Below are 16,143 nucleotides of genomic sequence, written 5' to 3'. Positions count from 1 at the left end.
CTAGTTCTAGTTTATTCAGGCATTCTTTTAGATATTTTGGTTCATTTTGGTTCAGTATCTTGAACGTTAGTAAGAGTAGCTTGTATTCAATTCTCGCTTTAACCGGTAGCCAGTGTAATTTAATTAGTGCAGGGGTAACTCTTTCCCTATTGTGTAGTCCTTTTATCAATCTAGCGGCTCTGTTTTGTACTCTCTGAATTTTCTTCACTGCGCAGAAAATTCTTGGTACTACTGTACACTGTCTCTAGTGAAAAATCTTGTGCCTCTGGTGATCTAATACTTGTGTAGGGTTCCTGATCATGGGGAACCGGCGCAGGGACATACCGAGTAGGGTACATTCCCAGAACATATCCGTAGGGATCTAGTGCGGGGCATGATCCCGGAACAGATCTATTTAGATTCAGTGCACAGTACTGTACGCTCTTGGAACGTATCCATGGGATTCCTACGCAAGTTAATATAGTGAAATCTTCAGGAGTGTCTAGAGAGTGCTGGCAAACCAAGAACTCTCAAGTTGCTGGCCTTACTAGCAGGTAAATGAGCTCTCTCAGAACTCAGAAAAGGGTGAGCATATAGGTAAGGGCAGCATGATCCTACAGATGTGTGAGCAAACAGGTGAGAACGTTCTGTTGTATGCGGGGGCGTGCTTCAGGAGCACAACAGGTGAGGGCAGGCCAATCCACACGTCTAGATAAGTATTCAGGATCAGATGAGTGAGTGCTCACTAGAGAGGAGGCACACTTAAGGAGTTCACGCCAAAAGCCGAGCGCACACACGTAGGTTTAGGTTTACAGATCACTTGTGAATGGCAGAGGCAAAGGACAGGACAATGTCCTAGAAACTGACCATATATAGGCCTACATATGATCAGCACCCAAGCTCCTCTCCACCAAGCTAGGACCAGGGAGGGCCAGACAATGGTAGATGATGTAGCAGGGAGACCTACAGGCTCTCCAAAACCCCTCATCCCTATCTCATAAGTATTATAATGTTGCCAACACTAATAGAAATTATCAAGCTTGAGCTGGTCTCGACTCTCGTCCAACAGACCATCAGGCAGGGATGTTTCCAATAGCTACCACACCCTCAGATGAGTCTACGCTCAATGGAGAGGACATGTGCTTAGAAGAGTGAGCGCCGAAAATAGAACACATGCACGCTAACATGAGAGCAAGAGTCAATGGGTGCGCACAAGCGCAGGCGAGTGTTTGGGATTAGATATGTGCATGTCAGCAAAGGCACAAGCGCAATGTCTCTTGTAGAGATCAGAAAATTTTACTCATCTTTGCATTGTGAAGGAAAATCCTATAGCAACAGTGTTTCTCCCACGGGGAAACAAACAGTAGGAGTCACATATATGCAACTCCTATTGATCAATCTTTGGACTCCGTCCAAAAGGGGGAAAAGTTTATTGCGACCAACACTGTGATGAGACATAGGTGAGGTAGAAGAGGAGAGGAACTGTAAGTTCTCCTCCTAAAGGTCATTCCACTCAATGATGATGCTCCATGAGATTGCACAGCCAGGTGATATGTTCAGGGAAGACACTGAGGTGCCAATCTGCTTCAATTTGGCACAGGTAGAAACAGCTTTTTTTTGTGGTGCACACTGAATTCTGAGGATTGCCAATCTCCTTAGGAATACATAGTCTTCGTCATCAAACGGCCACACAAAGGAGGGAACAAATAGCAAACAGATATTTGTCAATTAGGAACATGAAAAAAGGATACAGACAGGTTACACAGATAACTGTCAGTCAGCTACAACTAATGGAAAAACTGCAAAAACTTTCTTCCTCCTTCACACTCACTGATCCGCGTAACGATTATCTAAAAAGAAAAACAAAAGATTAACACAGCCAGTTGAAGTTACTGGGAGTACATCTGCACTCTCAAGCAGCTGAAAACAAAGTGAGAGCTCTGCAGCTGTTAGTTTTAACAGCTGAATCCAGTACTATTATTACAGTAAAGGTGAGAGTTTGTACTCTTGTAGGAACAAACAGCATGAAAAAACAACACGGCTCCTAAACACAAACAACAATGTGGCCTACACTTATCAACGAAGCTAGCGACACTTTCATCTTTCTTCAGCTGCTCATTGTTGCACTCATCATAGAGAAGAAGCAATCCATCCAGAAGTGTTTCATGTCCAATAAGCTGCTGCGCTGTGAGCCCAGAGTTAGAGCTGTCATTCAGCCCTGATCGACTGACTAATGATGTGAGAAGGCGGATGCGCTTTGCAATGGGTTCTAGTGTAGACTCGGACATTCTGCCTGTAATAAATAAAAATTGATTTACAATAACAATAACACATCAATAAAGTTATACATTCCTTAACCCTTTTACCCACAGGCTCTTTGGAAATTTCCAACCCTTAACCCCCAAGGGGTTATTTTTTCCCCAGCACATTTTGCAGTATATTTTTTTTTAATTGCTCTAACAGCCTTAATTTTTGTCATAGAGAGGTCAGGTTGGTCTCATTCTCTTGGAAAATGCCTGATTTTTTTCAAAAAATTATCAAAAATATGAAAAAAAAATTATTATAGCATTTTTTTGCAAGGACGTACTGGTACGTCCATGGGGGTAAAGGGATGAGTTTTGTGAAACGTACCAGTACGTCCTTTGGAGGTAAAAGGGTTAATTTTAGATTCCGGAACATATTGATTGAAAACCAATCTGTTTTTCTTGAGTAATTTAAAATGTAATAGATCAGCACTTCAAGAACGTTTGACATTAAATTATGTAGGTACTACATAGACATGTAGTATGGTTACGGACGGAACAATATTTTGAACAGAAAGAATGGTTTTTCCTGAAGTAATTAATGAGCTTTCAGTGAATTTGACCTTTATTTCAACAGCAAATAAATCCTGGCCCCCTGCAGTTAAGTAGGTAAGGATACGGCTCCTAGGTTAAGTTGGGAACCTTGTTTTATTATAGTTACGGACGTGGAAAACTTTCTCACTAAAAAACAACTTTTTCCTGTAGGAAAACACCCGTTTCTTTCGAAAATAACTCTTATTTATATTGCAAGTAAATACTTGACGAAATATATATTTATCTATATCTGCCAATAATGGGGGACCCCCAGTGGGAACCTGGAGTTTTGGGGGGAAAAGAGTATACGTATACTGTAATGGTAAAACAAACCTTTTCTTCTCCACGGTATACATAATTCTTTTGGACGTATAACAGCAGAACAAAAACCATTAGATTTAATGTAAAACATTGCTACTAGCGTGAGTAGCTTAACATTACCGCTTGCCAGTACATACGGAGCTTGATGTTTTTTATTTTTCCGCAAGCGAAGCGAGCACAGGGCGAAGCATTAAAGTTTAGATTTAGGATAAATCATTTTGAACAGAACATATCGCTCGTTTGCGACGTCGTCATAACTCAAAAATAGCTATTTTTCAGGAGAGCCATTTTAATCAATTAAAACACTCATATTAATGTATGTCGTTAGGACATTTAGTGCCTCAAGCGATCAATTTTTTAGCTACAATTATGACACTTTTGCCAAAAGAATCAGCATTTGAAGATGAATATGTCTATATGGATAACTCAAAAATACATTTTTTTTGAGTTATGACGTTGTTGTCGCAAGCGAGCGATATATGTTTTCCTGAAGTAAATAATATGATTTCATCAAATTTGACTTCATTTCAATGACCAGTTTTAGCGAGTGTGAAGTGGGGAACGAAGTAGTCGAACTGGTTGTTCTGTACGTTTGCAATTGAAATGAAGGTCGAATTTGATTAAATCACGTTATTTACAACAAAAAACATTCTTGTTAGATATATTTCCCCGTCCATAAATATAATTTTTCTAGGAACCTTTAGTTAGGTGGTGTTCTTATGTTCATTTTCCTTTCAATTTTTTTTTTCAAAACTTTTGAAATTTTATATCTTGTATGTCCCAACGAACTACAAAAGTTACCATCCTACCATTATAAAGGTTAAATTAGCCTAAGCCTCCAGTATGTTTTAAATAAGACCTTTAACCATTAGGATAGCTTAATTTGACTAGGATTAAGGATAAGATTGGATTAATAAAATACAGGGTACTGAACAATAATCCGTCCACTCAGCATTATCATTTGAAATTTAATAAAAAGCATGTCTAAATATTATCATAATAGCACAATTAATCATTCATTATACCTATTTCATAAATCAAGAATTATCAAAATGAAAATATTTACAAAAAGAATCCAAAAATTTAAATCTACAGACCTAACCTTGTTTACCATTTTGATCAGACGTCTGCTGTCAAATTTCAAAGACTTAAATTATCGTTCATTTTAGTGACAGAACCGGTTATCCACAACAGATGGGATAATATACATCCTAATAAACACTAAAACGACTCACCTGAATTTCTATTCGCAACACATTGGATAATTTTTGAGAAAATCTGATGAGCAAAAACAATAACAAGTTCGACTGTTGTTTTAAATATCGCAGCACTGTTGTGATTGGTTAGTGATGTTGCCACGAGGTACGATAATTTTATTTCAGTTGTCTTTTCTCATTAAAATAGCTTACTTATTGACGTTAAATCTTAGCATAAAAAATTGAAGACGTTATTTAAAACGATTAAAATAATGACTGGTTTCATATATATGCTTAAAATAATTAATTGTAAATTTCACTCAGACGTTAGTTCTGTACATTTTTTTTTTCAGTTGTCGTCTTTTCTCATTAAAATAGATTACTTATTGACGTTAAATCTTAACATAAAAAATTGAAGACTTTATTTAAAACGATTAATATAATGACTGGTTTCATATATATACTTAAAATGATAAATTGTAAATTTCACTCAGACGTTAGGTCTTCTTCTGTACATATTTGTTTTTTCAGTTATCTTTTCTTAATAAAATTGCTTACTTATTTACTTTAAATATTAGCATTAGAAATTGAAGACGTCTTTAAAGTGCTTAATATAGTGACTGGTTTCAAATATACTTAAAATAATATTGTAAATTTTACTCAGACGTTAGGTCCTTTCGTACATTATCGTATCCATACCTTAAAATCATTTTGTATTTGCATATACGTTATCAGCTCAATGTGTTCTTTTTAATTTATAATACAATGTTTTTTTTTTATCTTAAAAGAACATAATTACTAATTTCATATGTATCAATGCATAATTATTTTTACTTAGACGTTATCGTATCTATAAATTAAATCATCGTGTTTACCTTTACGTTATCGGTTCGTCAGTTTTTTTTTTTTTCGTCAAATATGTTTGTTTCAGAGATCGTAAAAGAAATTGGTACAAATTTTGGATATATTCATGGCATAATTATCTATTTCACATTCTATGGATATGGAAGATTTATATTATTAAATCCCTAACACTCTTTGTCGTTAAAGAATTCAAATACACAACACATTCTACTGTAATCTTTAATTCGCTGCTAATGTAAGGATTTATATATTATCTATACCTTTCCACGAAAATTAATTTTTAAAAAATCGAGTGAATGATGACAATATTTTACCGTAAATGAAGATTTGTTGTATTATTTTGCGTCGTTTTACCTCCTAAGAGACTAAGATGAAGATTTTAGAATATAGAAAAGTAAGAATTATCTTTGAATATCAAAGCAATGTCACTTTAATCAAAATAAAATTTAAAAAGTAGAGAAAGTTATTTGACGTTTCTTATACTTATCGTAGCTCTAACGACATCACTCAGTTTAATGGGAATGTCGTATTTAAGATCGAAATTATCGTGCATGGTCTTCGACAGTTATTATTATTATTATTATTATTATTATTATTATTATTATTATTATTATTATTATTATTATTATTATTATTATTATTATTATTATTATTAACTCAGCTACAACCCTAGTATGAAAAGTGGGATGCTATAAGCTCAAGGGCTCCACCATGGAATATAACTGTGAAGAATTTTCTTCACTCTTCTTCTTTTAATCGTATTTTTAGCTCTCTTCTACTAATACTATAGCTACCCCTTAACAATTCTCTCCTACATCTAGTTTTCTTTAACGAAACATAGGGAGGACTAACCTAAACTTGTTGACAGTGGCGCACGCCATGCTCGTGACGTCACAGCGTAGATACGCACGTTAGAGGGCCTTGGTTGTAACCCCGGCGTATGTTGGTTCTTTCCTTAAACTACATGGGTTGAGATTAAATTCCTAAACTGCACATTTTATATAAATTCCAATACTTCTGAATTAATGCATCTTATATTTCTCAATACCAATTAAGGTTTGTTAATTTTAAGATGTATGCCTATCGCACCAGTCCATTGCTAATTAATCATTTTAAATATTAATTTTTAGCAAGCCAGAATAGGTAGTATTATTGTATATATAACCTCCCTCAGAGCAGCAAGATTTATCTGAGTATTTAGTACAAAATCCTGCCTCCTCTGCACTCCTTGCAACAAAATGTTGCCCTGTCCTGAAGTCCCGATATGGCACCCTCAATGGATTACCGTGCGCATCATGACCGTCACTTGTTTGGCAAGGTGAAGCCAGGTGATCTCCTCGACCTCTGTGCCCCCATTCTACGAAAAGCTGCCCTGGCCTGCTGACCTGCCTGGTCATTGAACCCGGCCACTGCTGGCTCACCCCTCGCACCCTCTCTCCCAAAACGTGTCTCACCAACGAGTCCTGTTGCTGCCGGTCGGAGAGATTGAGAAGAGGTCCCTGGTGTACCTAGTTGCAGCCACAGTGAGAATTCTTGGGGTGAGCCAGGCAAGAGTGCAGCGTGCCAATTAGTGCAACAACCAGGTCAACAGCTATCTCGGGCATAGGACTAAACTTCAAAGGAGTGCAGGTACTACATCAATGGCCATTTAGTTTTCCCCCATTTTTCATTAGCTTAGACTAATTTTAATTTTATAGGGAACCTGGCTAGTTACACTATTCGGACTGTGTGCGGTGGGATTGTGTGTAAATATTTTTCCGTTATCATTTCTGGTTTGAGACTAGCATAGTCTCTGGGTCACGTGGGCCACGTGCCAGACCCCATTATGATTTTTGATTGTTGCAGACCACGTGTCTAACCCATCATTTTCATTATTTGAATTGCATTTCTTTTTATACCATTTTTTGCCTTTGTTAAGATGTCCGTTTCTTTCATGTAAATTTGTGAAATAAATCAATATTATGTTAATTAAACCTCTTTAGTATTTTTGCTCCCTCATTTGTTTTAATGTGTGAAATGAATAGTTAATCACGGGACAAAGTACCCAGTATTTAAAGAGAAAACCTAAGTAAGTCTATAGGTGGTAACAGCGAGGAACTTTGCATTAACATATTTGCTTCGAAGGTAAAGATCCTTATCTTTAAACTTTTAAACTACTTTACATCACTGCTCCCATTTTGGATTTTGTCTACCTTACATTAATGTAAAATAACTGTCCAGCATTTCATTGGGGTAGCTGGGACGGAGCCGGAACAGAGCCTGAGAATGAGATGACTATAGACCTGACAAAGCTAGAGTAGGCCATAAATTATTCTTAATCCTACGTGTGGAGTGCTTCGGCCTCTGGACAGTAAAATTTCCCTTTTGTATTTAGAGTGATGGTTAGTGAATTGTGACAGTAAAGTATTAGCAGGGTGTTTGTGCCCCGAGAGTAAGTGCTCCTATCCTCCCCTGTTGAACTTTGTGTAACTGTTATAAGGAGACTTTCCCGGACTAAGTTCCCACTCAGAACATAACCATTAAAAAATTCTCCACACGAGTGGTCCTTCGAACCGGATCTTTTACCTTTGACTTGTGAAGCATTAACGTAATTAATCAGCTTGATTAAGCATATAGTAACTCGCTATATCACTTACCCACACGCACACAGCCAGTTTGTCGAATGTGTAATGCCCAGACTTTAATTGGGAAGAGAAATTTGTAATCAACATGATCTTTTTGTATCGACCACATGTTTAAGGAAAGAACTACGTAACCAGGTTAATTTGTTGCTTGAATGTTCTCTACAGAAAGACTAGAATTTGTCGTAGGAACTTCACTTTATCTCGGATCCGTTCACCCACGTGTGGCGGAATCCACTTATACCAGAAAGTTCTAAGCTACTTGAACTAAGGTTTTTTGTTGTTCAGACGCCCGTGTTTACTGCTCAGCTAGAGCGCCGGTGTACTCGTCCTGTCAACTAATTTTGCTAGCTAAGCATCTAATTTGTAACATTTTGTACCTTGGTCTACCTTCCTTTGTGTCGTTTACCTTCCCTAACCAACCTTAACTTTTCTAACTAACGTTTCCCGTATACCTAGCACATGTCCTTGTCCGAAAGAGCGAATTGGCGCAACATAATTTTAAGTGTTCTTACGAGTAACGTAGAAACTTAACACCAAGTCCGTTTCACGCCACGTGTTTGTTCCGAGATGGCGGATCTTGTTTACAGCCCAAACTAAGGGTTCATAATTGTTTGCTACCGTAAGTAAATTACTACGTGTAGTTCATTTAATTTCCTTTAGCGAGGATATTTTTGTTTTACCTCCGCGTGAGGGAAATTTTATATCTGTTTTAGCCTCCACGAGAGTGCTCTTTAAAGTCGCTGCCTTGTGCGCCTATCTACATTTTGAGTAGTTCAGTGGTTGCCTTAGTGCGCCCGTAATTGTGAAATCGTCACAACAGTGTCAGCCTCGACCTGTTATTTTAACCTTTAACTTGAATCTTTGCATTCATAAGCCCATGTGCTTTCTAATATGTTTTACTTTAAAGTAACTTAATTAGTCATTATCGCCACTCGCGTAAATAATTCTGTTTAGTAAAGTCTAAAGTCACGTGACCTGGGCATCGTCTGCTTTGTTGGACCCGGTCACTTTGAATTTTAAAGTAATTTCATGATTTATATGTTTTTTGTCCATTTAACCATTTTTTCTCATCATGAGTAAATTTAAATGTTCAATTACCATGCTATTAAATTTGTAACGTTTCATTATCACGTTCTTTTGAAATTCAGTTACCCTTATTTGCTTTTACGAATCCGTTCATCAAAACGTGGTCATTCCAAGATGGCGGACTTCATGCTTAACGTAAACAACCCTTCACCGCCTAAGGCGGAAACGCTTAGCCCCGAGGAGATTAACGCTAGGCTTAAGGAACAGGAGTTGACGTTCACCTTTGTTTGTGAGGACGCAGATATAGCACTTCATGCTCTCGCTTCAGTAGATTTTCCCAGCATGGGTGCAGAAGCCGTAAATCATTTTAAAAACCTTATTGGTAAAGTAAGAGACGAACTTTGCAATTACAAGACTTTTTGGAGACGTCATTACGACCATCCCATTGTTAAATTAAACTATTCCGTGCTTGCTGCTTGTTCAAGTAAAGTTGAAATTGCTTTTAATAGCCTCATGGCTCATCCCAATTTAATAATTAAAGATAATCAATCGTGTTCCTCTTCAAGGGTAAAACCTTCAGCGACACGTCCTGTTGTAAATGTTATTAACGATCCCCTAGTTGATCCTTTTAATGTCTTGGCAGTAAAGCACAATGTAATTAATTTTGCAACAACTCCCCAACCTGTTCAATCGTCACATTCCAATACTATGTTGCCAACACGGCACACGATTAGTAATTTTGTGTCAATCCCACGTGCTCCATCCTCATCTCCAAACCTTAAGCCACCAGCCTTTGATCACCCTCAACCCCCTTTATCTTTGCCGCCGGTGACAGTCCGTCCCGGAGAAAATACCATTCATCGTCTTAACATAGACCCCCCAAGTGGTAGCACGAATACCACCCAACTTAACCGTGTGCGTGATGGCCAGCAGAGGCCTGTACCGGTTGTAAATTCAATAACTAAAACCGTAGTTACCGTACCATTCCATGGACCAGTGCCCACGTTGCCTGATCGTCCTATCTTTAAGCCAGTAACTTCCGCTCCTACCCGTGTTGACGCTAAAATATCCACGTCAAAATCTGAAACTCGCTCTCAGAAGGAGCTGCGTGATCGCAAGGTTGAGACTTTAGTTGTCAGAAATGAACCTTGTGCACTGACGGCGGATTTAGCGAAGGTCACACATGTAGACCTAGCACCGGAGCTTAGAGCCTGTCTACGATTCACCTTGCTTAAGGATAACGGTACATTGAACGCCATTCATTATTTTCATTCACTTTTACATGGCGCAACTGTAAGCATTTATTATTTTTGCCAAGTCGTTCAGCAGCATTTTTTCAGCCAATCCCTTGCTTTAACTTCAAAGCGTGAATTTAATTTTTGCCTTGACAACTTGTCATGTTGCTATAATCCCCCTGACATCCTTCAGCTGGTGCTGAATATAAGCTTTGTTTTTAATGCTCCCCTTGCAAACGTTTTTCTTAAAGATGACATCCAAGACCTTAGTTGTCAGAAATACGATGTCCCCAGGGACCTAGTTTGTCTCATTTTATCATTCAGGCTAGTGTCAAATAACTTTTCACCTTTTAACGCCGAGAAGGAGGTAACTTTTCTCCTTTTGTCAGGCGACAAATTCGAAGCTTTCATCACGCTAGTCATTTCATATGTAAAGACATTTCATGTAAAACGTTGGGTGTCAGACCGGGATTGGGATTCACCCCCATAATTTTTAATTTGTCATTTGGCCTGACTTGTTGCTGAACTCTACCGTTATTGGCTTTCGTTTTGTTTGCTCTATCCGTACCCCTAGGGTGGGAAGAATTGAGTGTTTTTAATCCTTTAATTACTATTGCATCGTACGTTTCAAGTTAACACTGATCATTTACTTATATTAACGCTTCCGTGAAACATTGCCTGCGTGGTTCAATTTTCCCCAAATTCACGTGAAAGCATAACTTTTGATTCAATTGATTTCAATTAACGTTAAAGGCGTTTTGTTAACTTTAAACGGACGATGATGTGAAGAACAACTTCACTCATCATTCAGCCAGTAACCTTATCTCGCTCATACTAACAAGTAGTTGAATCACATTTGCCGGAACTAACCCCTCTCCCTTTTTCCTCCCCTTTATCCCCAGGGTGTGAAGAATTTTCTTCACTCTTCTTCTTTTAATCGTATTTTTAGCTCTCTTCTACTAATACTATAGCTACCCCTTAACAATTCTCTCCTACATCTAGTTTTCTTTAACGAAACATAGGGAGGACTAACCTAAACTTGTTGACAGTGGCGCACGCCATGCTCGTGACGTCACAGCGTAGATACGCACGTTAGAGGGCCTTGGTTGTAACCCCGGCGTATGTTGGTTCTTTCCTTAAACTACATGGGTTGAGATTAAATTCCTAAACTGCACATTTTATATAAATTCCAATACTTCTGAATTAATGCATCTTATATTTCTCAATACCAATTAAGGTTTGTTAATTTTAAGATGTATGCCTATCGCACCAGTCCATTGCTAATTAATCATTTTAAATATTAATTTTTAGCAAGCCAGAATAGGTAGTATTATTGTATATATAACCTCCCTCAGAGCAGCAAGATTTATCTGAGTATTTAGTACAAAATCCTGCCTCCTCTGCACTCCTTGCAACAAAATGTTGCCCTGTCCTGAAGTCCCGATATGGCACCCTCAATGGATTACCGTGCGCATCATGACCGTCACTTGTTTGGCAAGGTGAAGCCAGGTGATCTCCTCGACCTCTGTGCCCCCATTCTACGAAAAGCTGCCCTGGCCTGCTGACCTGCCTGGTCATTGAACCCGGCCACTGCTGGCTCACCCCTCGCACCCTCTCTCCCAAAACGTGTCTCACCAACGAGTCCTGTTGCTGCCGGTCGGAGAGATTGAGAAGAGGTCCCTGGTGTACCTAGTTGCAGCCACAGTGAGAATTCTTGGGGTGAGCCAGGCAAGAGTGCAGCGTGCCAATTAGTGCAACAACCAGGTCAACAGCTATCTCGGGCATAGGACTAAACTTCAAAGGAGTGCAGGTACTACATCAATGGCCATTTAGTTTTCCCCCATTTTTCATTAGCTTAGACTAATTTTAATTTTATAGGGAACCTGGCTAGTTACACTATTCGGACTGTGTGCGGTGGGATTGTGTGTAAATATTTTTCCGTTATCATTTCTGGTTTGAGACTAGCATAGTCTCTGGGTCACGTGGGCCACGTGCCAGACCCCATTATGATTTTTGATTGTTGCAGACCACGTGTCTAACCCATCATTTTCATTATTTGAATTGCATTTCTTTTTATACCATTTTTTGCCTTTGTTAAGATGTCCGTTTCTTTCATGTAAATTTGTGAAATAAATCAATATTAGGTTAATTAAACCTCTTTAGTATTTTTGCTCCCTCATTTGTTTTAATGTGTGAAATGAATAGTTAATCACGGGACAAAGTACCCAGTATTTAAAGAGAAAACCTAAGTAAGTCTATAGGTGGTAACAGCGAGGAACTTTGCATTAACATATTTGCTTCGAAGGTAAAGATCCTTATCTTTAAACTTTTAAACTACTTTACATCACTGCTCCCATTTTGGATTTTGTCTACCTTACATTAATGTAAAATAACTGTCCAGCATTTCATTGGGGTAGCTGGGACGGAGCCGGAACAGAGCCTGAGAATGAGATGACTATAGACCTGACAAAGCTAGAGTAGGCCATAAATTATTCTTAATCCTACGTGTGGAGTGCTTCGGCCTCTGGACAGTAAAATTTCCCTTTTGTATTTAGAGTGATGGTTAGTGAATTGTGACAGTAAAGTATTAGCAGGGTGTTTGTGCCCCGAGAGTAAGTGCTCCTATCCTCCCCTGTTGAACTTTGTGTAACTGTTATAAGGAGACTTTCCCGGACTAAGTTCCCACTCAGAACATAACCATTAAAAAATTCTCCACAATAACCCAATTAGGAAAAGAAATAAGGAAAGAGATAGAATACGGTACCTGAGTGTAGCCTCAAGCAAGAGAAATCTACCTAAGAAAGTGGAAGACTATAGCACAGAGGCTATGGCACTACCCAAGACTAGAGAACGACGGTTTGATTTTGGAGTGTCCTTCTAGAAGAGTTGCTCTGGAAGAAATCCTGATGAAAAATAAATTCGTGTAGAATGTAGAGCTTAATAACAATTTTTTTTACATAAAATAAATAGGCTATTAACTATACCTAAAGCAATTACTTTAGGGCCTTTTAGAATGGTGTGCGCATCATTCTAAATTCAAATGTGTCTGTTAGTATTGCAAATATGAGTAATTCTGTAATAAATCATTTGGAATTTGCAATTTATATCTTGCATAATGAAATAAAATCAATAAAAGTGACATCAAATGTCGATTCAATCTTTAAAAGTTCTCATTGAACACAAAACTCTCAATTCTAAAATAAACATGAGCTATGATCTTCAAATACCCTCAAGGCACTTCCAAAATAGCCCACATGTTAAGTGTTCGATAATACTTTGTATTTCTAGAGATATGGTCTATTGTGAGTGAACTGAAATAAAAATATTTTGAATTTACAATCCTGGCAGCTTTCAAGAAAAACCTGAAGACTTATCTTTTTAGAAAGTGTTATAATAGTGACCTGAAAACTATTAAGCCTGAATACAAATGCTAGCGAAATAACTGATAATGATACAGAGTAAAATATTAACTGGAAAAAATTATTTTCACACACCAAGGCCCGTCTGAACAGACCTTTAGTGTCTGATGGAGGGTGAGAAATAAACCCGTAAAAATAAAAGTAAGTAAGTAACTATTGGATATAGAGTAACTGGGTTTAAGAATTCAGTCTATATAATCCAACGCTGGGGTCTGTGGTTGGAAGAGGCTGGGCAGTGTGAACAAAGAAAGGAGGCGGGGTCTGGGGTAAAGTAGATGGATAAGCAGTAAGTTGACCAGGGCACCAGTCACCTGTTGAGATACTACCCTTAGAGAGGTAATGGGTTCTTCGACTGGCCAGCTAGACAGTACTACATTGGATCCCTCTTTCTGGTTAAGGCTAATTTTTCTTTGCCTACACATACACCAAATAGTCTGGCCTATTCTTTTCACATTCTCCCCTGTCCTCATACAAGATAACCGAAAAATTCTTCCTCACTCAAGAGGTTAACTATTGCACTGTAATTGTTCAGTGGGTAAATTCCCCTTGGTTGGGGCAGAAGAGACTCTTTAGCTATGATAAGCAGCTCTTCTAAGAGAAGGATACTTCAAAATCAAACCATTGTTCTCTAGTCTTGGGTAGTGCCATAGCCTTTGTACTATGGTCTTGCACTGTCTTGTGGAATGGGATAGGTACAATTGGACACACTTTTTTATCTGTTCTCTTATTTCTTTTCCTCACTGGAATATTGTTCCCTATTGGAGCCTCTGGGCTTATCGCATCTTGCCTTTCCAACTAGGGGTTTCTCTGACTGCAATGAGAAAGAAGTTCCATGATAGACCTTTTTTTTTTCTTTTACAGAAACCATTTCTTCCATGATAGAATTTTTTTCTTTTACAGAAACCATTTCTTCCATGATAGAATTTTTTTCTTTTACAGAAACCATTTCTTCCATGATAGAATTTTTTTCTTTTACAGAAACCATTTCTTCCGTGATAGAATTTTTTTTCTTTTACAGAAACCATTTCTTCCATGATAGAATTTTTTTTCTTTTACAGACACCATTTCTTCCATGATAGAATTTTTTTCTTTTACAGAAACCATTTCTTCCATGATAGAATTTTTTTCTTTTACAGAAACCATTTCTTCCGTGATAGAATTTTTTTTCTTTTACAGAAACCATTTCTTCCGTGATAGAATTTTTTTTCTTTTACAGAAACCATTTCTTCCATGATAGAATTTTTTTTCTTTTACAGACACCATTTCTTCCATGATAGAATTTTTTTTCTTTTACAGAAACCATTTCTTCCATGATAGAATTTTTTTCTTTTACAGAAACCATTTCTTCCGTGATAGAATTTTTTTTCTTTTACAGAAACCATTTCTTCCATGATAGAATTTTTTTTCTTTTACAGAAACCATTTCTTCCATGATAGAAATTTTTTTCTTTTACAGAAACCATTTCTTCCATGATAGAATTTTTTTCTTTTACAGAAACCATTTCTTCCGTGATAGAATTTTTTTTCTTTTACAGAAACCATTTCTTCCATGATAGAATTTTTTTTTCTTTTACAGAAACCATTTCTTCCATGATAGAATTTTTTTCTTTTACAGAAACCATTTCTTCCATGATAGAATTTTTTTTCTTTTACAGACACCATTTCTTCCATGATAGAATTTTTTTTTCTTTTACAGAAACCATTTCTTCTATGATAGAATTTTTTTTCTTTTACAGAAACCATTTCTTCCATGATAGAATTTTTTCCTTTTACAGAAACCATTTCTTCCATGATAGAAATTTTTTTCTTTTACAGAAACCATTTCTTCCATGATAGAATTTTTTTTCTTTTACAGAAACCATTTCTTCCATGATAGATTTTTTTTTATTTTACAGAAACCATTTCTTCCATGATAGAATTTTTTTTCTTTTACAGAAACCATTTCTTCCATGATAGATTTTTTTTTCTTTTACAGAAACCATTTCTTCCATGATAGAATTTTTTTTCTTTTACAGAAACCATTTCTTCCATGATAGAATTTTTTTTCTTTTACAGAAACCATTTCTTCCATGATAGAATTTTTTTTCTTTTACAGAAACCATTTCTTCCATGATAGAATTTTTTTTCTTTTACAGAAACCATTTCTTCCATGATAGAATTTTTTTTCTTTTACAGAAACCATTTCTTCCATGATAGAATTTTTTTTCTTTTACAGAAACCATTTCTTCCATGATAGACTTTTTTTTTCTTTTACAGAAACCATTTCTTCCATGATAGAATTTTTTTTCTTTTACAGAAACCATTTCTTCCATGATAGACTTTTTTTTTCTTTTACAGAAACCATTTCTTCCATGATAGAATTTTTTTTTCTTTTACAGAAACCATTTCTTCCATGATAAAATTTTTTTTTCTTTTACAGAAACCATTTCTTCCATGATAGAATTTTTTTCTTTTACAGAAACCATTTCTTCCATGATAGAATTTTTTTTCTTTTACAGAAACCATTTCTTCCATGATAGAATTTTTTTCTTTTACAGAAACCATTTCTTCCATGATAGAATTTTTTTCTTTTACAGAAACCATTTCTTCCATGATAGAATTTTTTTTTCTTTTACAGAAACCATTTCTTCCATGATAAAATTT

General features: G+C 36.8%; 1 protein-coding gene across 1 annotated transcript in view; it reads right to left on the bottom strand.

Annotated features, from left to right (window-relative positions):
- The window catches only part of sti (sticky), a 103,784-nt gene extending 99,308 nt beyond the window's left edge, over window positions 1-4,476 (bottom strand). Inside the window, exons 1-2 of the mRNA XM_068390971.1 lie at window positions 4,373-4,476; window positions 2,051-2,272 (exon numbers count right to left, since the gene is read on the bottom strand). Of these exons, the coding sequence (XP_068247072.1) occupies window positions 2,051-2,267 (217 nt within the window). The 5' untranslated portion in view covers window positions 2,268-2,272; window positions 4,373-4,476. The remainder of the gene's footprint in view (window positions 1-2,050; window positions 2,273-4,372) is intronic.
- Between the last annotated feature and the right edge of the window lie 11,667 nt (window positions 4,477-16,143).

Source organism: Palaemon carinicauda, chromosome 17, assembly GCF_036898095.1.
Source record: "Palaemon carinicauda isolate YSFRI2023 chromosome 17, ASM3689809v2, whole genome shotgun sequence".
Taxonomy (NCBI): Eukaryota; Metazoa; Arthropoda; class Malacostraca; order Decapoda; family Palaemonidae; genus Palaemon; species Palaemon carinicauda.
Note: the sequence above shows the minus strand (reverse complement) of the source record. Positions and strands in the feature narration are given on the sequence as shown.